This window comes from Cydia strobilella, chromosome 21 (assembly GCF_947568885.1).
Source record: "Cydia strobilella chromosome 21, ilCydStro3.1, whole genome shotgun sequence".
Taxonomy (NCBI): domain Eukaryota; kingdom Metazoa; phylum Arthropoda; class Insecta; order Lepidoptera; family Tortricidae; genus Cydia; species Cydia strobilella.
This window is the reverse complement of record NC_086061.1, coordinates 7,205,713-7,222,842: the sequence shown is the minus strand read 5'-3', so window position 1 is coordinate 7,222,842 and position 17,130 is coordinate 7,205,713. Positions and strand designations below refer to the sequence as shown.

Below are 17,130 nucleotides of genomic sequence, written 5' to 3'. Positions count from 1 at the left end.
GATTAGTTTAGTGATATAAAATAGGTAATTTAGTATGATATACAAGAACTCGTACAAGTGTTCGTTACCATAGTCTGCGGATGGTGAGGCGGGTGGTAGTAGTGTGCGGGCGACACGGGCGGCGTCGGGTACCCCCAGTAGACCAGCGGCGGCGGCAGCGTCGGGCCCAACGTCGGGTAGTAATATGTGAGAGGCCCTGTGCATTAATATTTATTCAGCATGCTTATATGTATGTCATATCAATCATATCATATCATACAACGCCATATCTTTAGTTTATAGGATGTGTAACTATACTAATTAAACATGATTTAAGCTTTATAAACATTAGACTATATGTTTATGTTTTACTTCTAAATACATGCTTCCTGTAATAATATTGTTGTTTCTCTCGATGTTTTTTTTTTTACCGAAAAAGAAACTGATAACTAAATGTACGAGTCTAGGTTTTGAAAGCACAACCTCCGTTTTGGGAGATAGATAGAGAGATAGATAGGAGCCGGTTCCTTAGAGCTCGATTACCAGCACTAAGTTATATATAACCACGCTCTTAGCTATGCTTAGTCGTCAAAAAAAATATTAATATTATATTACAAATACCTAATAGTATTTATTTTAAGAAAATAAATGAGCGCTCAAGAATTTCATACTCATACGAAAATGACTCTTCTGAATGCGTGTGTAAATTACATATGACTACGCAATTAACACTTTTTTTTAATAATTAATCGACTTTTTACCATTTTAAATCTAAGGTCGATTTTTTGTGATGGTCTAAATCTAAATGTACTAACAACATATAACATTGCAATATTCTAATGATTTATTACGTTTATATTTTACAGAGTTTTGATGAATTGATTCATGGTTTATGATTGATAATTTCGTAAAAATGTTTAGTTTATTCTAAAGAAGTTTGCGATTACCAATGGAGACGGATCATATAATATTTCAAGTAACCATTGAAGTAAATAAACGGTACACAAAATCAGAATCATGCATTTTTGTTAGTCACGCAATAACTACTAGGTATCTAGAATGTGACGTATATCATTTTTTTGATTTCATGTTAATATTTTAGTATAATTATATAATATGCCAAATGCTATTTCCCAATAAGACCCACCAATGTATTTCCTTAGGTGCTTATAGAGCCCATATAAATAGATATTTTTTTCTTGTTGTGAAGGTTACCACGTTTAACTGAGAGGTTTTGACACAATACAAAAATTGTTTTTTTTTTTTTTTCCAAAAAATCACCGCCATCACCGTTGCTCTGATAACTGTAAATAACGTTATGAACCAAAATCTCTCAGATAAGCATTGATCGTCATTGCGTAAGTAACGATACAAAGAGACATACACAATGTATGTATTAAAAAACAAGATGAACACTCACCATCAGTCTCAGTACGTTAACAGTCCACCAAAGCAGTGCGCAACTTACACCAATCGGTTACACACGGCGCCCGCGCCCGCGCCCGCGCCGCCGACACCAAGCTGCGGACTTTACTAGACTTATGCTTGCCTACTATAGTACCCTACTACCTCAGATTAACTAAAGCTAAGCATTGAATACCCTTCGGCCATTTTATGGATTTTTATTTGTCTGCTTGTAAAAGGTTTATAACAACCCCAATTTTATTTAGAAAAGAGAATATTAAGCTGAAACGCGGGAGTTGTTCCTTAAATGTAAAAATATTTTGTGATATACAGCAGATGAGAATCTTAACTGACTGATGAGTACGGACTTTTTTAATAGTTTTATGATGTTACTTTTACTGCAGCCATTGAGAAACTAATACTCGACAAAGTCACGTTTCGTCTTTAGAATAAAAATATTTTTTTAAAGAAAATAACAAACACATAATTTATTTGAAAACGCTTACTTCAAAAGCACCGTTAGCAAATTAAAAAGCAAAATCATTAAGCTGAGGTTGTAGTGCAATAGTAAACAGAAGGAAACTTTGTTGTGAACCCTCAACAATGTATACTTACTTCTCCAGCTGTACGCTACACCTGGCCATTAAGGGACCCTTTTAAATCCACTATATTAAGCACAAAAACATTTCTTCTACAACACACTAAGCGGAGATCCCTGTTATACATGTTTATCCATCTCTGTCACCTGTACATGCATTTGGAAGCAGGTCATGTAAAGGCAAGCATAGACTGCGACATGAATAATGTCAGTCCAGTTAACTTGTGACACGCCACGTTGTTATAATTATCATTCAAATATAGTAAGGTGCTGATTTGGCTCTACTTTATAATTCCACAAAATATCTGAGGAGAATGTCATTTCTTAAATTTTGAAAAATATATTTCTTTGTTTAGTATCTGTAGAGCGACTACCGACGTTCGAATTACGCTGTTTTCGTGCAACACAATATTATTATAGATATCATTAATTATATCAAATAAGTAAGAAAACAATAGCCGTAATTAAAACGTCAGCACAATAATTGTAACCACCGCATAAAACATGGACAATAATGTCGTAATCTAAGCTGGCCTTATTGTACGTATTATCCTTTATGAAACCTGTGCTTTTTTGTGAAGGAACCTTCCCCCGGAGACTTTTTAGCCAATGTTCTAACTAGGAAGTCTTTTAACACATATATGCATGTCAGTCTGCATGATCCTCGAATAAGTCCAGAACAAATCAAGAGCCGTAATAATGTTACATATATTTAGGTATATAGGCATTATCTACGGGATACTAGACTGCAGCTGCTCAGTGATTGGTTAATTGACTTCAATTGGCCTTCCAATCAAAGAGCTCCGCCTGTTAACCGTCTAGTGATCGACCATAAACAGTTAATTAAAGCTATATGTTAGGGGAGGACGGGATGATTGTGCTATTTGAGTAATGGCTCGGTCACCTGTGAAGGGAATATTTCGTGATATATAACCTGTAAATGGATGAAAAATGTGCAGTGGTTTAGACATTTTGCTCCGTGAACGATTGTACATGTGTAAGTAATGTGCACCCTAAAGAATTTGAATATACGGTATAATGTAATTGTATTCCATAAGTAGGTACCTATATCTAAGATTGTGTGTACTTATATCTACATACCTGAAAAAAAACTATAGGAATTATTTAAATATAGCATGGTTTGTAAATAAAGTGATTATATAGCTGTGAGATATATTATATAACGTATGTTAGTAGAACATGTACTGACGTCAATTTGTAGGGCGAGGACAAGCCAAGTGTGTTAGGTTAGACCCTTCACAGTAACAATTCTATGGACACAAGCCTACGAAGAAACAAAAATAGCACAACCAACCAACCAGAAAAACTTGCAATATCACGAAGATTATCGCTTTATTTAAAAATACGCAATAAACTATAATTAGCCAACTATAATAATTATAATAAAACTCAATGCGATACTAACAAGGTGATTAAAATTACACGGAACGCCTTAGTTATATTTATTGATGTTTAAGAAAGTAAAAATAAAAGCTAAATTTCCGTTATAGTAGTCATTCCAAATATAAACTGCGGGCGTGTTTCAGAAATAGCAAGAAATAGCAACCGATAACCAAAATTAAGCTTGTATTTTTAATCATTAATAATGTTTCCGTTAAAATTAACCATTGATTTAACCGTAACGAGAACTACCTATTCCTCACACCACTTCCCCCAGTCACTGTTTAAAAAAAACTATATTTCAACGACTTTTTGTGCTATATCGTTTCATATTATTGTGTTCAAACCCATATATCTGAGTTTATTATTTTTAAACTATAAGTTAAAGTTAATGAATTTGATGTTAGTACAAACAAAAATAAATTAATAATCCAAATTTCAGGAAAGTTCCAAATACAGTATAACAGTACCAACCACTCCACTTTATGTAACTAAATGGCAACATTTTTTTTACGAATTTATAAGAAACCGATCATTTAAGAAGTCATTAGAAAACATTACATTATTTTTCTTTGTATTGCACAATAAAGTATTTTATTATTATTATTACTTTTATAAAAATGATCAATGACGTAATAACATTTTTATAGCACTAAAATATCATTGAAAGATATAATTCCAAGTGAAAGCGTATAAAGGCTCAGAATAGCAGAAGAAAAAGCTGTGGATATAGCGCTAAATGACTGGAGGACACCCGAATACCTAGTCAGGAATGGACATTATGGTCTCGATAACCGTTATCTTGGTAAATTAATAAGCCGTTAACGGTATGTAGAGTAGATTTCTACAAGAGTAGAGTTATGTTCATAGAGAATATTTTAATAAAACATACTAAAGATGCCAGTACAAATATGTATGAATACTTAAGTACATAATAACTTTTATTAGCAACATAAACGTTAATTCTCTATCAGTAAAAGAACGATTTTAATTACAGATAAGCGTCACTTTAAAATAGAACTTACCATGTAAGGTTTAGAGACCATAATACCAAGTATAGAACCTTGTACAATTCATAGAATATGTCGTTGTATCCGGCGGTTGTGCTGTGGAAAACGTTCACTCTACAAAGCGAAAGTCACGTCGAGCCATGCAACCCTGTCCTTAAAATAGGATAAATTAAGCAATCCATGCTAACCTTAGATCTATTCGGAAATAATGAACCACTAATCGAGTGACGAATCTGCCGTTGAAGAGGCATTTTTTTAAAAGTACGTTAACAATAACGTTTCTGTGATTTTCAAGGAAATTGAAAGAGTCCGATATACATATATGTATATTAATCATGGTAGGTGGGAACAGTACAACAAGAGCGATTCGTTTTTGTTTGGAACTGAGGGTTCAAAACAACAAACGGTGGAATGATTTGATACCTGTATGCCCAGTGTACTCTTTTTTAAACGTTCAAAAATCACAGTAAAAACGTTATTATTACAGTCACCGGTCTCGTACAAAACGACAGTTCTAAAAACTAGTGATTACTAAAGTCTCGAATATAACTACACGATCAGAATGTCCTTCATAAATATATATAGTAATGAGTGCAACTTACCGATTTACCACAAAACATGCCCATTTTCCAAAACACGACCCCTCGGATACACCAATTAAGTTACACACTTCATCGCCAATTCGCCATGTAAACAGGTGCATGGTATACTTAGTAGGTACGTATAATATTATGTTCATTTTAATTTTGTTAAAAGCAAATCAGTTACAATGAACATCCCTAAACAAATTTTCATCGACATAAAGTATCCTCTCTTTCTTACACATGTAAGCGTGAAAGGGGAAAATCTATGATCCATGAAAAACTTGAACCAGGGCAATTTATCAGTAAATACATTTTAGAAATGACAGAACAAATAATATTAGCCTTTCCACCATGTGAAAGCCCAAGACCTATAGTGATTGAGACATGGCAACACCATAGACAACATGACGTTATTTTAAGGAATACTAAGTTCATTATACAGGTCACCCGATTTAGTACTAAATTCCAAAGCTGCGAAACTCTTTGTATAAGTTGATGTTTGTTGTAATATAAAAAGCATTCGTCACATGGTTACCTTAATGTGAAAGAAACGCTTTATATTTTATACACAAATAAATAATATTTTAGAGGACAAAAATAGATGTAGTTAAGGTATACCGTTATATTTTGTGAGAAACGTTATCAAAACGTGTTTAATTTTTCGTTATCACACTGCTAGCAGCTATTGGAATTTCGTACCAAATATCTATTGATATTTTAATACCGTTTAAACTAAGTGGTGTGAGGTAAATGATGATGACATTAAGCTTGGTATCTATGCAAAAATTGTTAAAGTTAATGCGTCCTGGAAAAGGAAAAGGAGGGAAAGGAATCAAAGGAAACAGAGATAGGAATAGCGATGCTTCACCTATTACTAACGACACGTTAAACCTAATATAAAAATGCTACTCGAATAACCAACTGCGTTAAGCAAAAATATGACGATTTTATAGATATAGCTACGCTTGCGCAAAAATATCAGCAAAAATTCGAACTTGTATAGAATGTATAAGTATAAACAAAATACGATTTACAAATGCGAAATGTCGCGGTATATACCTACTATTAGGCACTTAATTTCACTTAAATTGATTCCTCGTGCTAAAAACGCAAAAAACAACATCTATACACACGCCTAACATAAAAAGTGTATGCTAACCACAAAAGTGCATTGTACTCATAAAAACGCAAAAAGGTACTAACATAAGTACATAAAAGAAATCAGCATATTTTTTCAGACTTTTGATCAGTCTCTAAAAAATTGGCAAAAAACTTTGTCTTTAAATCATGGAATGTCTAAAGTTAAAAGTAATCACATTTTAACTAATCACACTTAATCTAACTTGTCACAATATAAACAACCTCTATATTTATAATGCTTTATCATCTCGGCCAACAATTTTTAGCTAAATATTATTTGGACACTTTTATTTAACCGTACTTATTTGTAACCAGTTATTTATTGATTAATTAAAAACTGGCAATTAAAATTGCCCAAATGATATGCCAGAGAAACGTATTTGACGAAATGACGAAACATCCCTTACTTATATTCTTATATTTAATTAAAACACGATGATTCAACAACATTAAAGTCAATATAAATTCAACAAGAACTTGATTGTTGTAAAGTAAGTACTTAACGTAACGAAAATATGAAGCTGCTAAAAGTAACTGCCGTTAAAAATAACTGTTAAATGTTAACATAACTAAAGATAGTTTGCGTGCTAAGATACGGAGCTCTTATGAGTTCCAATAAAGCTTAAGAAACAATGTGCCGGGAACCAAAAAGCCAACGTATTTATTTTGGAATGTATCTCCTAAACGCGTCTAACTGGTGTATTTAGCCTAAATATATAGCTGTCTTATTTTAATAAATTCAATAAGCTACAATATCAATAACACGGACACAACACTGTTCAACTTTGAGCTTGGTTTACCCTGTTTCAACGAAATGTCGATAATTTTAAGTTTTATGATATTAGTAACCTAGTATACTCTTAATACTAATCATCTTCCTATATTTTTGTTTTAAAAATGGGAGTTTTTTTTAATGTACTTAAATTTTACTTAAAATCCGGATAACATCCAAGGCACTGTTCCTTTATTTAACAATCAGTATTCTAACTTTTTAAGTAAACCCATTTTACTGCTATGCAAAGCGCCTTAGATCATAAAGATCGTATAATGTTTTCTAAAAGTTAGCTATCGATAGGTAGTTAATAGTAAAATTTTATATTACTCGTAGTTCTCAAGACAACTGCATTTTTCTTTATTTTCCATTGTTTTTAATTTTCTCATTTCGCTCTCATCAGATAAAATATCTACACGTATTCTAAAGCGAAACTATCGTGTCTCTATCGTCTCTTTGACGTTAATCTATTATTGATATTTATGTTATAAAGAAACGCAGATAAGCTTTAAACTCCAGGATAGTACGGATACATTGACTGCAGCATTGAAAACGTAGCCGGGAACGGCGTAGTCATAGTCGGAGGTAACGCCGCCGACAACGCCGTACCGTACCCGGCCGGCATGCCCGTCGGTAAGCCCGCTTGAAGCGCGTTCGCGTACGAGAGCATCGGGCTAGTGTTCGCGTAGGAGAATATAGGAGTGGACGTTCCGTAGGATAGACCCATGGGGAGGGATATAGAGGGCGCCAACTGAGGCGGTAAGTACTGCCGCTTCGCCGGAGGCGCCTCTGTAGTTTGAGTGAAAGCGCGCTCATAACTCCTCTTATTTGTGATCGGAACTACCTGTTGCGGGAGGAATTGTTGGAGCTGATACTGTGGCGCCGGGGAAGGCGAGCGGATCTGGTAGGCGGGGAGATGGGAGATGGGGAGCATGGTGGCCGGCTGGCGCATGGAGGCGAGGAGCAGGTTCTCGTGCTGGCGCGCGAGGAGGCTCTGGTGGGCGATGTGCTGCGCGAGCAGGCGCGGCGCGGGGGGCGGGGGGGAGAGCAACGTACCGGGCGACAGCACCTTGGGCGAGGCGGAGGGCGTCACGCCGCCCGTCAGCACCAGGTTCATGTCGTCGCCGGAGCACTGGAACACCTGGATATAACGTTTGCATCAGAACACATACACATACCAGGTACACACATATCTGAATTAATTGAAAAAAATAAATGTACATAGTTAAGAACTGTAAGTAAGTAACTTTAATTTAACTGATTTTGTCCTGTTGCGGAAATTAACTAACATATTGTATTGCACTGTATTTATTTCATAAGTTGGGTACAGCTTAAGCCAACACACTTACGTGTAGGTAACTTTATTCAAAACGGACTAAGGGCCAGTTGCACCAACCACAATTAACAGACTGATCAACGTCAAGCAGTAGTGAACTATGAAACTTTCCATACAATAAAATTTAGCGAACACTAAAACGGTGACAGACGGTTTGGTGCACAACCCGATCTAAGTTGCGTTATACAATGGAAAATTATTAGAAAAACAATAAAATATAAAATTGTTTTATCCACAGTCCTATCAAACACGGTGCAGAGTTAGCTTACATGGACTCTAGTAGTTAACAAATTAAAAAAAAACTCGTTACGCTATAAATAACTTCGTTAATGACCGTTTTCTAACAACGGTATGTCTTTATCATTACCTCAATGTAGCGCTGCTTCTTGCCGAACGTCATGTACCGGTGGTGCTTCTGCTGCGCGCACAGGAACGCGCTCGTCTCGCTGTCCATCTGGATGAACGCTTCGCCGCTCGGGTGACCCTGGGTAAACGGTTGTAGACTATTTTTGATGTAAGATAAGCTTGAAGATAATAAAACTCGTTTGAAATGGCAGAGAGATATGAGAAATTAAAGGAGAATAAGAGGCCTAGCGGATTTAATCCATACTAATATTATAAATGCGAAAGTGTGTCTGTCTGTCTGTCTGTTACCTCTTCACGCTTAAACCGCTGAACCGATTTAGTTGACATTTGGTATAGATATTTTTGAGTCCCGGGGAAGGACATATGGTAGTATTTATCCCAGAAGTCATCCTTTAAGGAGGTGAAAAGGGGGTGGAAGTTTGTATGGGGAATCAATAAAAAGCAGATTGGATAAAAAATAAGCTACCCAAATTACTTAAAAGGTTTGTCAAGTTTTATGTTTTAGACAGTTTTAAACAGCAGATATATTGATACGAAGTAAGTTACTCTAGATTGTATAAATTGTAAGGAAGTCTTAGTTTTTAAAAATGAAATCTGTCTTTCGAACTCCACTAACCTGTGCATTATAAACCATGTGGACGCCCTGGACGACAATATTCTTTGCGAATTCGTCCAAAAAAGTCAAGATGTTTTCAACCTGCAAATATTTAACAATCAAAAAGACGAATATATTGAAAGTAGGTTACATGTACTTCATAAGTAAGGATCGAAGTTTTGCGCAGCCCTTGGCGGTGCGGGTTTTGCCATATCGTCAGGTAACAACTAAAAGTCACATTACTACAACAAGACTTGCCATAATAAAATGTATATTACGTAGTAATAAAACAATGTTAATTTTTGTTGAATTATTTTTGCAATTAGCGAGTTTTGGTTATCACCTGACGATAATATCAGTGGTCGAAAGCGTCACCACCAAAAGTATTCTCCATTGCTATTTGCTTAGCTAACCCATAAACCGCCAAAGACGTCAGCTGACGCGCGCGGCTATATCCCAATATCAACCTTCGTGCACTCCGGCAAGGTTACGCACACGATAGGCTTGGCGTTCAAAGGATTAACGGGTGAAAGTGGCACTGTCTATACGCGACCTGTGCTTCGTAAGGCAGGCCGCGGAGCCTGACGCAGTCCTTGGCGGTGCCGGAGGTGATGACGTGCTGCGGCACCAGCGCCACGGGCAGCAGGCCCTCGGCCGGCGCGGGCGCGTGCGCGTGCGCGGGCAGGGGCGCCGCCGTCGGCGTGCTGGCCGGCGTGCGCGGCTCTAGCGACCGGTTCAGCACCTGCCAGATACAAAATTATGATCAAATTACGATTGTTAATGGCTAAATAAGTTTCATTTCTGGTACAAGCTTTTATCGCTGACTATTAGGAACTTTTCTTTCCGCAAGCGACTAATACTCGTCGAGACAATTCTAACAATCCCAAATACAATTAGTTTGCGTTGTTTTATCACAGTTCCCGTGGCTACCTTTTGTCTCCATCATCAGATCGGCTCCATCGAAATCGGGAAGTGGGTCAAATTTAGCTTGCAAGATTTGACCCACATTAACTAACAGGGCAAGTTAAACACATGTAAAAGCTTGTAAAAAAGCATGTTTTATAAACTCGTAAGGCCAACATATCAAAATATTTATTTTGAACCTTGTTGTATAGTAAAAATTGGGATAAATTTAGTTTGTTTTAAAAAGCAATGGAATAAAAGAAATGCTACTTCATTTATGTTGCACATTCGGCCTCACGATATAAAATTTCACGGTCATAGTGTTGCGATTAATTATTTACTTAGTTACCTGTTATTTAGTCCTTATAGTGTCAGACCTAAAGACCTACCAAGAAATACTTACCGCATTTCTTTGGCTGGCTATGAACACAAAATGATTCCGATCACTTTTGTTATATCTATATAAGTAAGATATAGTATTTATCGACTGAATGAAGTGAGGTCTTAGGGTCAGTTAGAAGTGCACTTTTCATGTTTGAGTGTTACATGTTTGTTAGAACATATCTTGAGTAGGTACTATTTATCCAATATTCTTAAATTTTGATGGCAGAAACGTAAGTAAGTTAGAAGAAAGAAAGAAGGTTAAATTAGAAGGATTCAAAAGGTCTCCGTTCTGTTCGAACTGCTAGTAAATTATATAATTTTCTTAAATTACCCCTTTCGTAGAAAGCACATACAACTGTATATATTATTTACACGTACGAGGGGCGTTCAATAAATTCTCGATATTGATATCTTACAACCTTTTTGAGTATTTCTTTTGTTACTGGCCACTAAGAGTCATTCATAGACTTTTAAAAAAAAAGTAAAATTCAAACCGATATGTTCTTGTTTTTCTGCAATTGCCGAACAAACGTGAGCACCATGAGCGATTTAACAATGTTAATTAAATTAGAGCATCGAGCCGTAATAAAATTCTTGACCAATCAGGGTAAAAATCAAAAAACTATAAAAGAAGAAATGGATTGTGTTTACCGTGAGTCTGCTCCTTCTTTATCTACCATTCAAAAGTGGTCAAGTGAATTTAAACGTGGGAGAGAGAGTATTGAAGATGATCCTAGACCAGGCCGGCCTGTAGTAGCTACTTCACAAGAAAATATTATCAAAGTGGAAAAACTTATATTGGAAGACGGCCGAGTGAAGGTAAAATCAATAGCTCAAATAACCGGTCTTTCTGTTGGTACCATACATGATATTATCCATTACCATCTTAATATGTCAAAAGTAAGTGCGAGATGGGTTCCGCGAATGCTGACACCGGTTCAGAAAGATATGCGAGTAGCTTGTTGTTCCGATTTTATTGACCTGTGCGGTGAAAATCCTGATGAGGTGCTGCAAAAGATAGTTACTGGAGATGAAACCTGGGTTCATTATTATGACCCAGAAAGTAAACAGGAGTCCATGCAGTGGCACGTTAAGGGTACAGCTCATCCCAAGAAGTTCAAGGTCATCCCTTCAGCTGGCAAGGTCATGGCCACAATATTTTGGGATTGTGAAGGAATATTACTGATCGATTACAAACAAAAGAGTGTAAATATCACAGGACAGTACTACGCTAATATTCTACGTCAATTAAGGGGTGCAATCAAAGACAAGAGGCGAGGAAAATTAACCAAAGGTGTTCTGCTTCTGCATGACAACGCCCCTGTGCATACTGCTCATATTGCCAAGGCGGCTATTCTTGAATCTGGGTTTGAAACTATTACTCACCCACCGTATAGTCCGGACTTAGCCCCCAGTGACTTCTTTTTGTTCCCCAATCTTAAAAAGGATCTGCGTGGAAATCGATTTTCTGACGATGAAGCGTTGAAGGCGGCAGTGGAGGAGCATTTTGACACCAAAGATAAAAATTATTTTTATGAGGGATTAAAAAAAATAATAGATCGATCTTTTAAGTGTATCAACATAGGGGGGGAGTATATTGAAAAATAAAAATATTAAACTTATCGTATTTGTTTGTTTTCATTCACATACCGAGAATTTATTGAACGCCCCTCGTATGCTTACTGCATCAGTGTTAGTAGTATTCGATAACATTATGTTCATGGGCCCGTGTTGCTGCATTAAGTATACCTATCGATACGTTATCGAAAGCATTGCCTGCCGATAAGAGAATCGTTTTAGATTCTACACCTTGGGGGTTTGATTCAAGGAAAGTGATGGTTGCTTTGCGATTTTTGACGACTTTTTTTTAAACTATAGAACGGTTTTTATTCGTACAAAAAACCGCCACTGTATAATTGAAAAACTAGGACTATTTTGTACGAAGCATAGACCGGGTTAAAAGATAAATAAGCAGACGATTATAGTAGTTTATGTGACTGCTACATAATGAAAGGCATTGAAACTCGAGTGTGGGTTTATGAAACGAACGTAGTGAGTTTCATAATAGAATCACACGAGTGTTTTAATGCCTAATTATGTACAGTTACATACACTGCTTTTTATCTACACACATATTATAAACTATCTATGATATATTCACTAACCTAATATTGCAGCCAACATTGGGGCATAGTTGCTCTCTGGCGGAATTCGCGGATATGAGGTGGCGTCTCCGAAATATCTTTATCGCACATTTTAAACGAAACTTTTGCTAGTTACTTTAAAAACAAGACAATTTTTTTTTAACTTACAAACTAATTAAAAGATAAACTGCACGCCAAATGGCGGCAAAGAAAACTTTTTTCACGCATGTCACGCATCCGTAGTTTTTTTTTTTAATTCAGAGACAAACTAGAGTGGGGGTCGATTGCCATATCGTTCGATACCAACTAAGAAGCGAGATTTGTCAAATTTGTATGCAATTGAAGTTTCATTTCGAATAAAACGTCATCTCGTCTGATATTAGAATAGAGGTCAAATCATGAATCTAGTATAACTGGATCGGTCATGAGGAGTGGGGGAAAATGAACGAACGGGATAGTCCTATGTATCTTTCAGTAGGAGTAGCAGAGAAAGCGCTGTTATTGTTTGTCCTTGTCATAGTTTCACTTTTCCACCGCTGCCACAACCGAGGTTGTGGCAAACAAATAAGTACGTGACATGTCATGTTTGTTCGTTGCTTGTTTAATTATCGTTGTTTTGTATGAAATTGTGCTTTCTCTTATGAAATATAGTGATGGTTAGCGTTTTGAATGCTTGAACTTTGATAAAATACTGGTGAATAGTTCTGTAATCGGCTGTAATAGCCGCTCTGAGCAAAAATATGAGAACAAGCTTTCACACGTAAGTACGGTATTTTACACCTTCCTCTTAACGCAATATGTGAGAATAACATCGTAAAATTACGTTACACTCAAAGCAATGTAGAATCAAACGATTTCAATAAAAATATCACAATTATTTACGCAAATTAACAAAACATTATTTGTAAAATTATCCGCCCAAATTACGTAGGTAGGTAGGAGTCTGAGGTCAGCCATTTTTAAACTTCTTCTTAATTTAGCTGCATAACAATCATGTTAGGGATACCAGATGAAAATATCATAATTTTATGGGTAATTTTGACCTCGAAGTTTTTTCGTACTTCTAATTCCAAAAAATAAATAAACAAATGTTGAGAAGATTAAATGTGGTGTACATTAATTGGTGTGATTGCGATTTGTGATTACTTTAAATTAAAACCCATAATACATTTTATTTTACGTTTTATTTACTAAACATGTTTAGTTTTGTACCACCTGCGCGAATTATAGGAGGTATTTCATTGTTTATACGCCTAAAAAGGACGGCCCATTGACATTTTATTTAACAATTTTTTAATACCGTCAAACAAGCTAACTTTGCCTCCAGGGTAATCGCCCCAACGTGATATCAAATATTGGGGTAATTTTTACCAATATGGTATCCCCACGTTTATGACGTCATCTATGTCTATCCCTTACGGGCGCACGCGTATAGCTTGTCTATGTAATGCTAGGTCTATGGGTCAAATCAAATTTCTTTGTTTTTCAGAATTTTTTGTTCGAAATTTGAATAAAATAATATTATCGAAATCGATGTTATTATTTAGCAATAATAACATTTTCACAGATAAAAAATTTGCTGTAACAAAACAGTTTATCTTAATGTTGGCCATTATTTACGGATTTTGAAGGCATCATAGAGGGTTTATGATATGTGTGTAGATAAAATAATAAACAAATTGTTTTAATCTCTAATAAACAGTGTGCCTAGTATATTTATTTAGTAAAGTACTACATACAAATGTCAGTTAAATGATGAAAATAAGTGTCTACGGCCGATAAGAAGTAATTAAACCGTTTTAAGATTGACCGTAAGTACCTAAGTGGCCTCTGGACTTGATTGGATAGTGGCTTGGGAGAAGTAATGACTAGTACTTAGGCAGTGATTGCCTATTGCAATCAAAATTTGATGTATTTAATTAACAGCGTTTTTTATAGGTAAGTATTTTTATACAGGAAACAATGCATGTGGGCCACTAAACTCACTAAACTACTGTCGTGAATTGCGATAATTACGCCATTTTTTTATCACTGGTCTAAATAAATTCTTACAAATTCTTAGTTGGTAATACTACTCCGATGCCGCGACAGGGCTTTAGACGAGTCCTCTTCCTTAAAGAACAGTACGAAAGCATCGCCGGTGGTACCATTAATCATAGCAGTGGATACTAAAACAGTTATATGTATCTCTGCGTCTGAAAAGCGCAGTGCTAGAATGGCATAAACACAGTAGGTTACCTGTTGAACTTCAGCGGTAGTAGACCGGAACAGCTCGATATATCTCTGCCCGATCAGCTTCCGATGCCGCGACAGGGCTTTAGGCGAGTCCTCCTCCTTAGAGAACAGTACGAAGGCATCTCCGGTGGCTCGACCGTCGGCGCGACGGACGAATAGAACTCCTTCCGCGCCGTCTAGAACTTGGACCGGGTCGTCGCCGGTTGAGAAGAAGTCGAGCTGGAAAAGAAGCAGTTGTACAGAATCAATGATATTATAACTAAAGATAGGTAATATGCGTTCCAAAATTGAAGCGCTTACCTACAAATTGTACAAGTTGCCTTTAGTCGCGCCTAGGCAAACGAGAAATATGCACGTGCTAACGAGCTCCCGCACACCGAAAGAGAAAGAGACGAGCTTTGATAAAACGAGTATGACAACGATGAATGAGACGAGTATGGGACAGATTTCTTCGTAGGTAAAGAAATAAATATGGAAGGAGTTACTGACCACTTGCGCAGGAGTGGCATCGTAGGGCAGTCCGCGCATGCGCACGATGACCTGCGCGCCGCGGGAGAGGAACGCGGCCGCCTCGCACGTGGCGCCGCCCGCCACCGAGAGGAAATCTTCGCCGCTCGCCCGGTACACCTGGCAACATTCAACGACTTCTTTAAAAGAAGTTACATAAAAAAACCGGCCAAGTGCGAGTCGGACTCGCGCACGAAGGGTTCCGTACCATTACGAAAAAAAACAGCAAAAAAAATCACGTTTGTTGTATGGGAGCCCCATTTAAATATTTATATTATTCTGTTTTTAGTATTTGTTGTTATAGCGGCAACAGAAACACATCATCTGTGAAAATTTCAACTGTCTAGCTATCACGGTTCATGAGATACAGCCTGGTGACAGACAGACAGACAGAGGGACAGACGGACGGACAGCGGAGTCTTAGTAATAGGGTCCCGTTCTTACCCTTTGGGTACGGAACCCTAAAAATATGCTTTTGAAATGTCCTGGAGAAAGATTAGAATTTCTCGTTAAGAAGTTCATATTGGAGGAAATTAAAAATCTCCAAGCAAAGAAAAATTTAATTAGGATAAGTTTAGGATAGACACAAAGGATTGCACTTTATTAGTCTTAGCTATTAAGTAGTCATAAGTACCTACACTACTATGAAAATTTGTACCATGCAATCATCAAGATCACAATCTTCAGTAGGTAAACGTGCGAACAAGCATAAGAAATACCTTATGCAAGATTTTCGCGCAAGCAGACCGCGCCTTAACTCCATTATTTGCACCGTTTACAAGCTTGCACCAGTAACCAGTGCCTGGGTATTCCAGCTACTCGTACATGCCCCGTTCGCAAGCAACATTAGGGTCACTAAACCCGGTTATACTATCCGCAAATCAAACTGACGACCGGGGTAGGAAAGCTCCGCATTTACGCTTACGTGGCCACGATAAGAGAGATGTAGTAATATGACCTCGGTTCTCAGTTTGGTTTGTGGATAGTACAGTCGGCCGGTACAGGTGGCCGCCGGTGGGGCCGGAAGGTTCTGGAGTGGCGTCCGCGTACCGGAAGACGAACTGCCGGTAGGCCTCCAACGAGATGGAGCGACGACCTGGTGAAGGTCGCGGGAATTCGGTGGTTGCGAGCGGCACAGGATCGGTCGGAGTGTCGAGCCTTGGGGGAGGCCTATGTCCAGCAGTGGACGTCTATCGGCTGACATGATGATGATGATGATAGTACAGTCTAAGGGGTGTATGCGTTACTCACCTCGATGTACCGCGGGCCTATGTGGTGTTTATGCCTCTTGAGCGCCATGTCGCGGTGCTCCTGTGACACGAAACGCACCAGCGCCTCGCCGTTCCGGCGGCCCTGGGGAGATAGACAGAGCGCTACTCCGCCCCTGCAAACAAAAATCCAGGTAAGGTGGGGTAGGTTATAATATTAAATCATTTTACGGTTTAGACTCACTTGTTTTAGTCACTCGCGCGACATGTTTCGGAGAGCCTAGGTCTCCTATCTCAAGCACTAATAGTGCGAGCAGCGTTCACAATACACGCACGAGTACGCAATACACGGTCGTCGTGAACGCTGCTCGCACTATTAGTGCTTGAGAAAGGAGACTTAGGCTCTCCGAAACATGTCGCGCGAGTGACTAAAACAAGTGAGTCTAAACCGTAAAATGATTTAATGTTAGTATGTCTCACAACAGTTTAAATTAATTCGATTAGGTTATAATACTTATAATTCATGACAGTTTTTGAGGATCTAGGACACATAAAAGCTCTGCT

The 17,130-nt window shown here is 37.5% G+C and overlaps 1 protein-coding gene across 3 annotated transcripts in view; it reads right to left on the bottom strand.

Moving 5' to 3' along the window:
* Window positions 1-17,130, bottom strand: part of LOC134751147 (RNA-binding protein fusilli) — a 136,414-nt gene that overhangs the window by 5,172 nt on the left and 114,112 nt on the right. Inside the window, exons 8-15 of one of the 3 annotated variants that reach the window (XM_063686509.1) lie at window positions 16,610-16,742; window positions 15,341-15,478; window positions 14,855-15,070; window positions 9,739-9,927; window positions 9,207-9,287; window positions 8,592-8,708; window positions 7,945-8,029; window positions 56-196 (exon numbers count right to left, since the gene is read on the bottom strand). In XM_063686509.1, coding sequence (XP_063542579.1) covers window positions 56-196; window positions 7,945-8,029; window positions 8,592-8,708; window positions 9,207-9,287; window positions 9,739-9,927; window positions 14,855-15,070; window positions 15,341-15,478; window positions 16,610-16,742 — 1,100 coding nt within the window. Of the gene's footprint in view, window positions 1-55; window positions 197-3,317; window positions 8,030-8,591; window positions 8,709-9,206; window positions 9,288-9,738; window positions 9,928-14,854; window positions 15,071-15,340; window positions 15,479-16,609; window positions 16,743-17,130 lie in introns of those variants that run through there. The other 2 variants (XM_063686510.1, XM_063686508.1) reach the window with 2 other exon arrangements.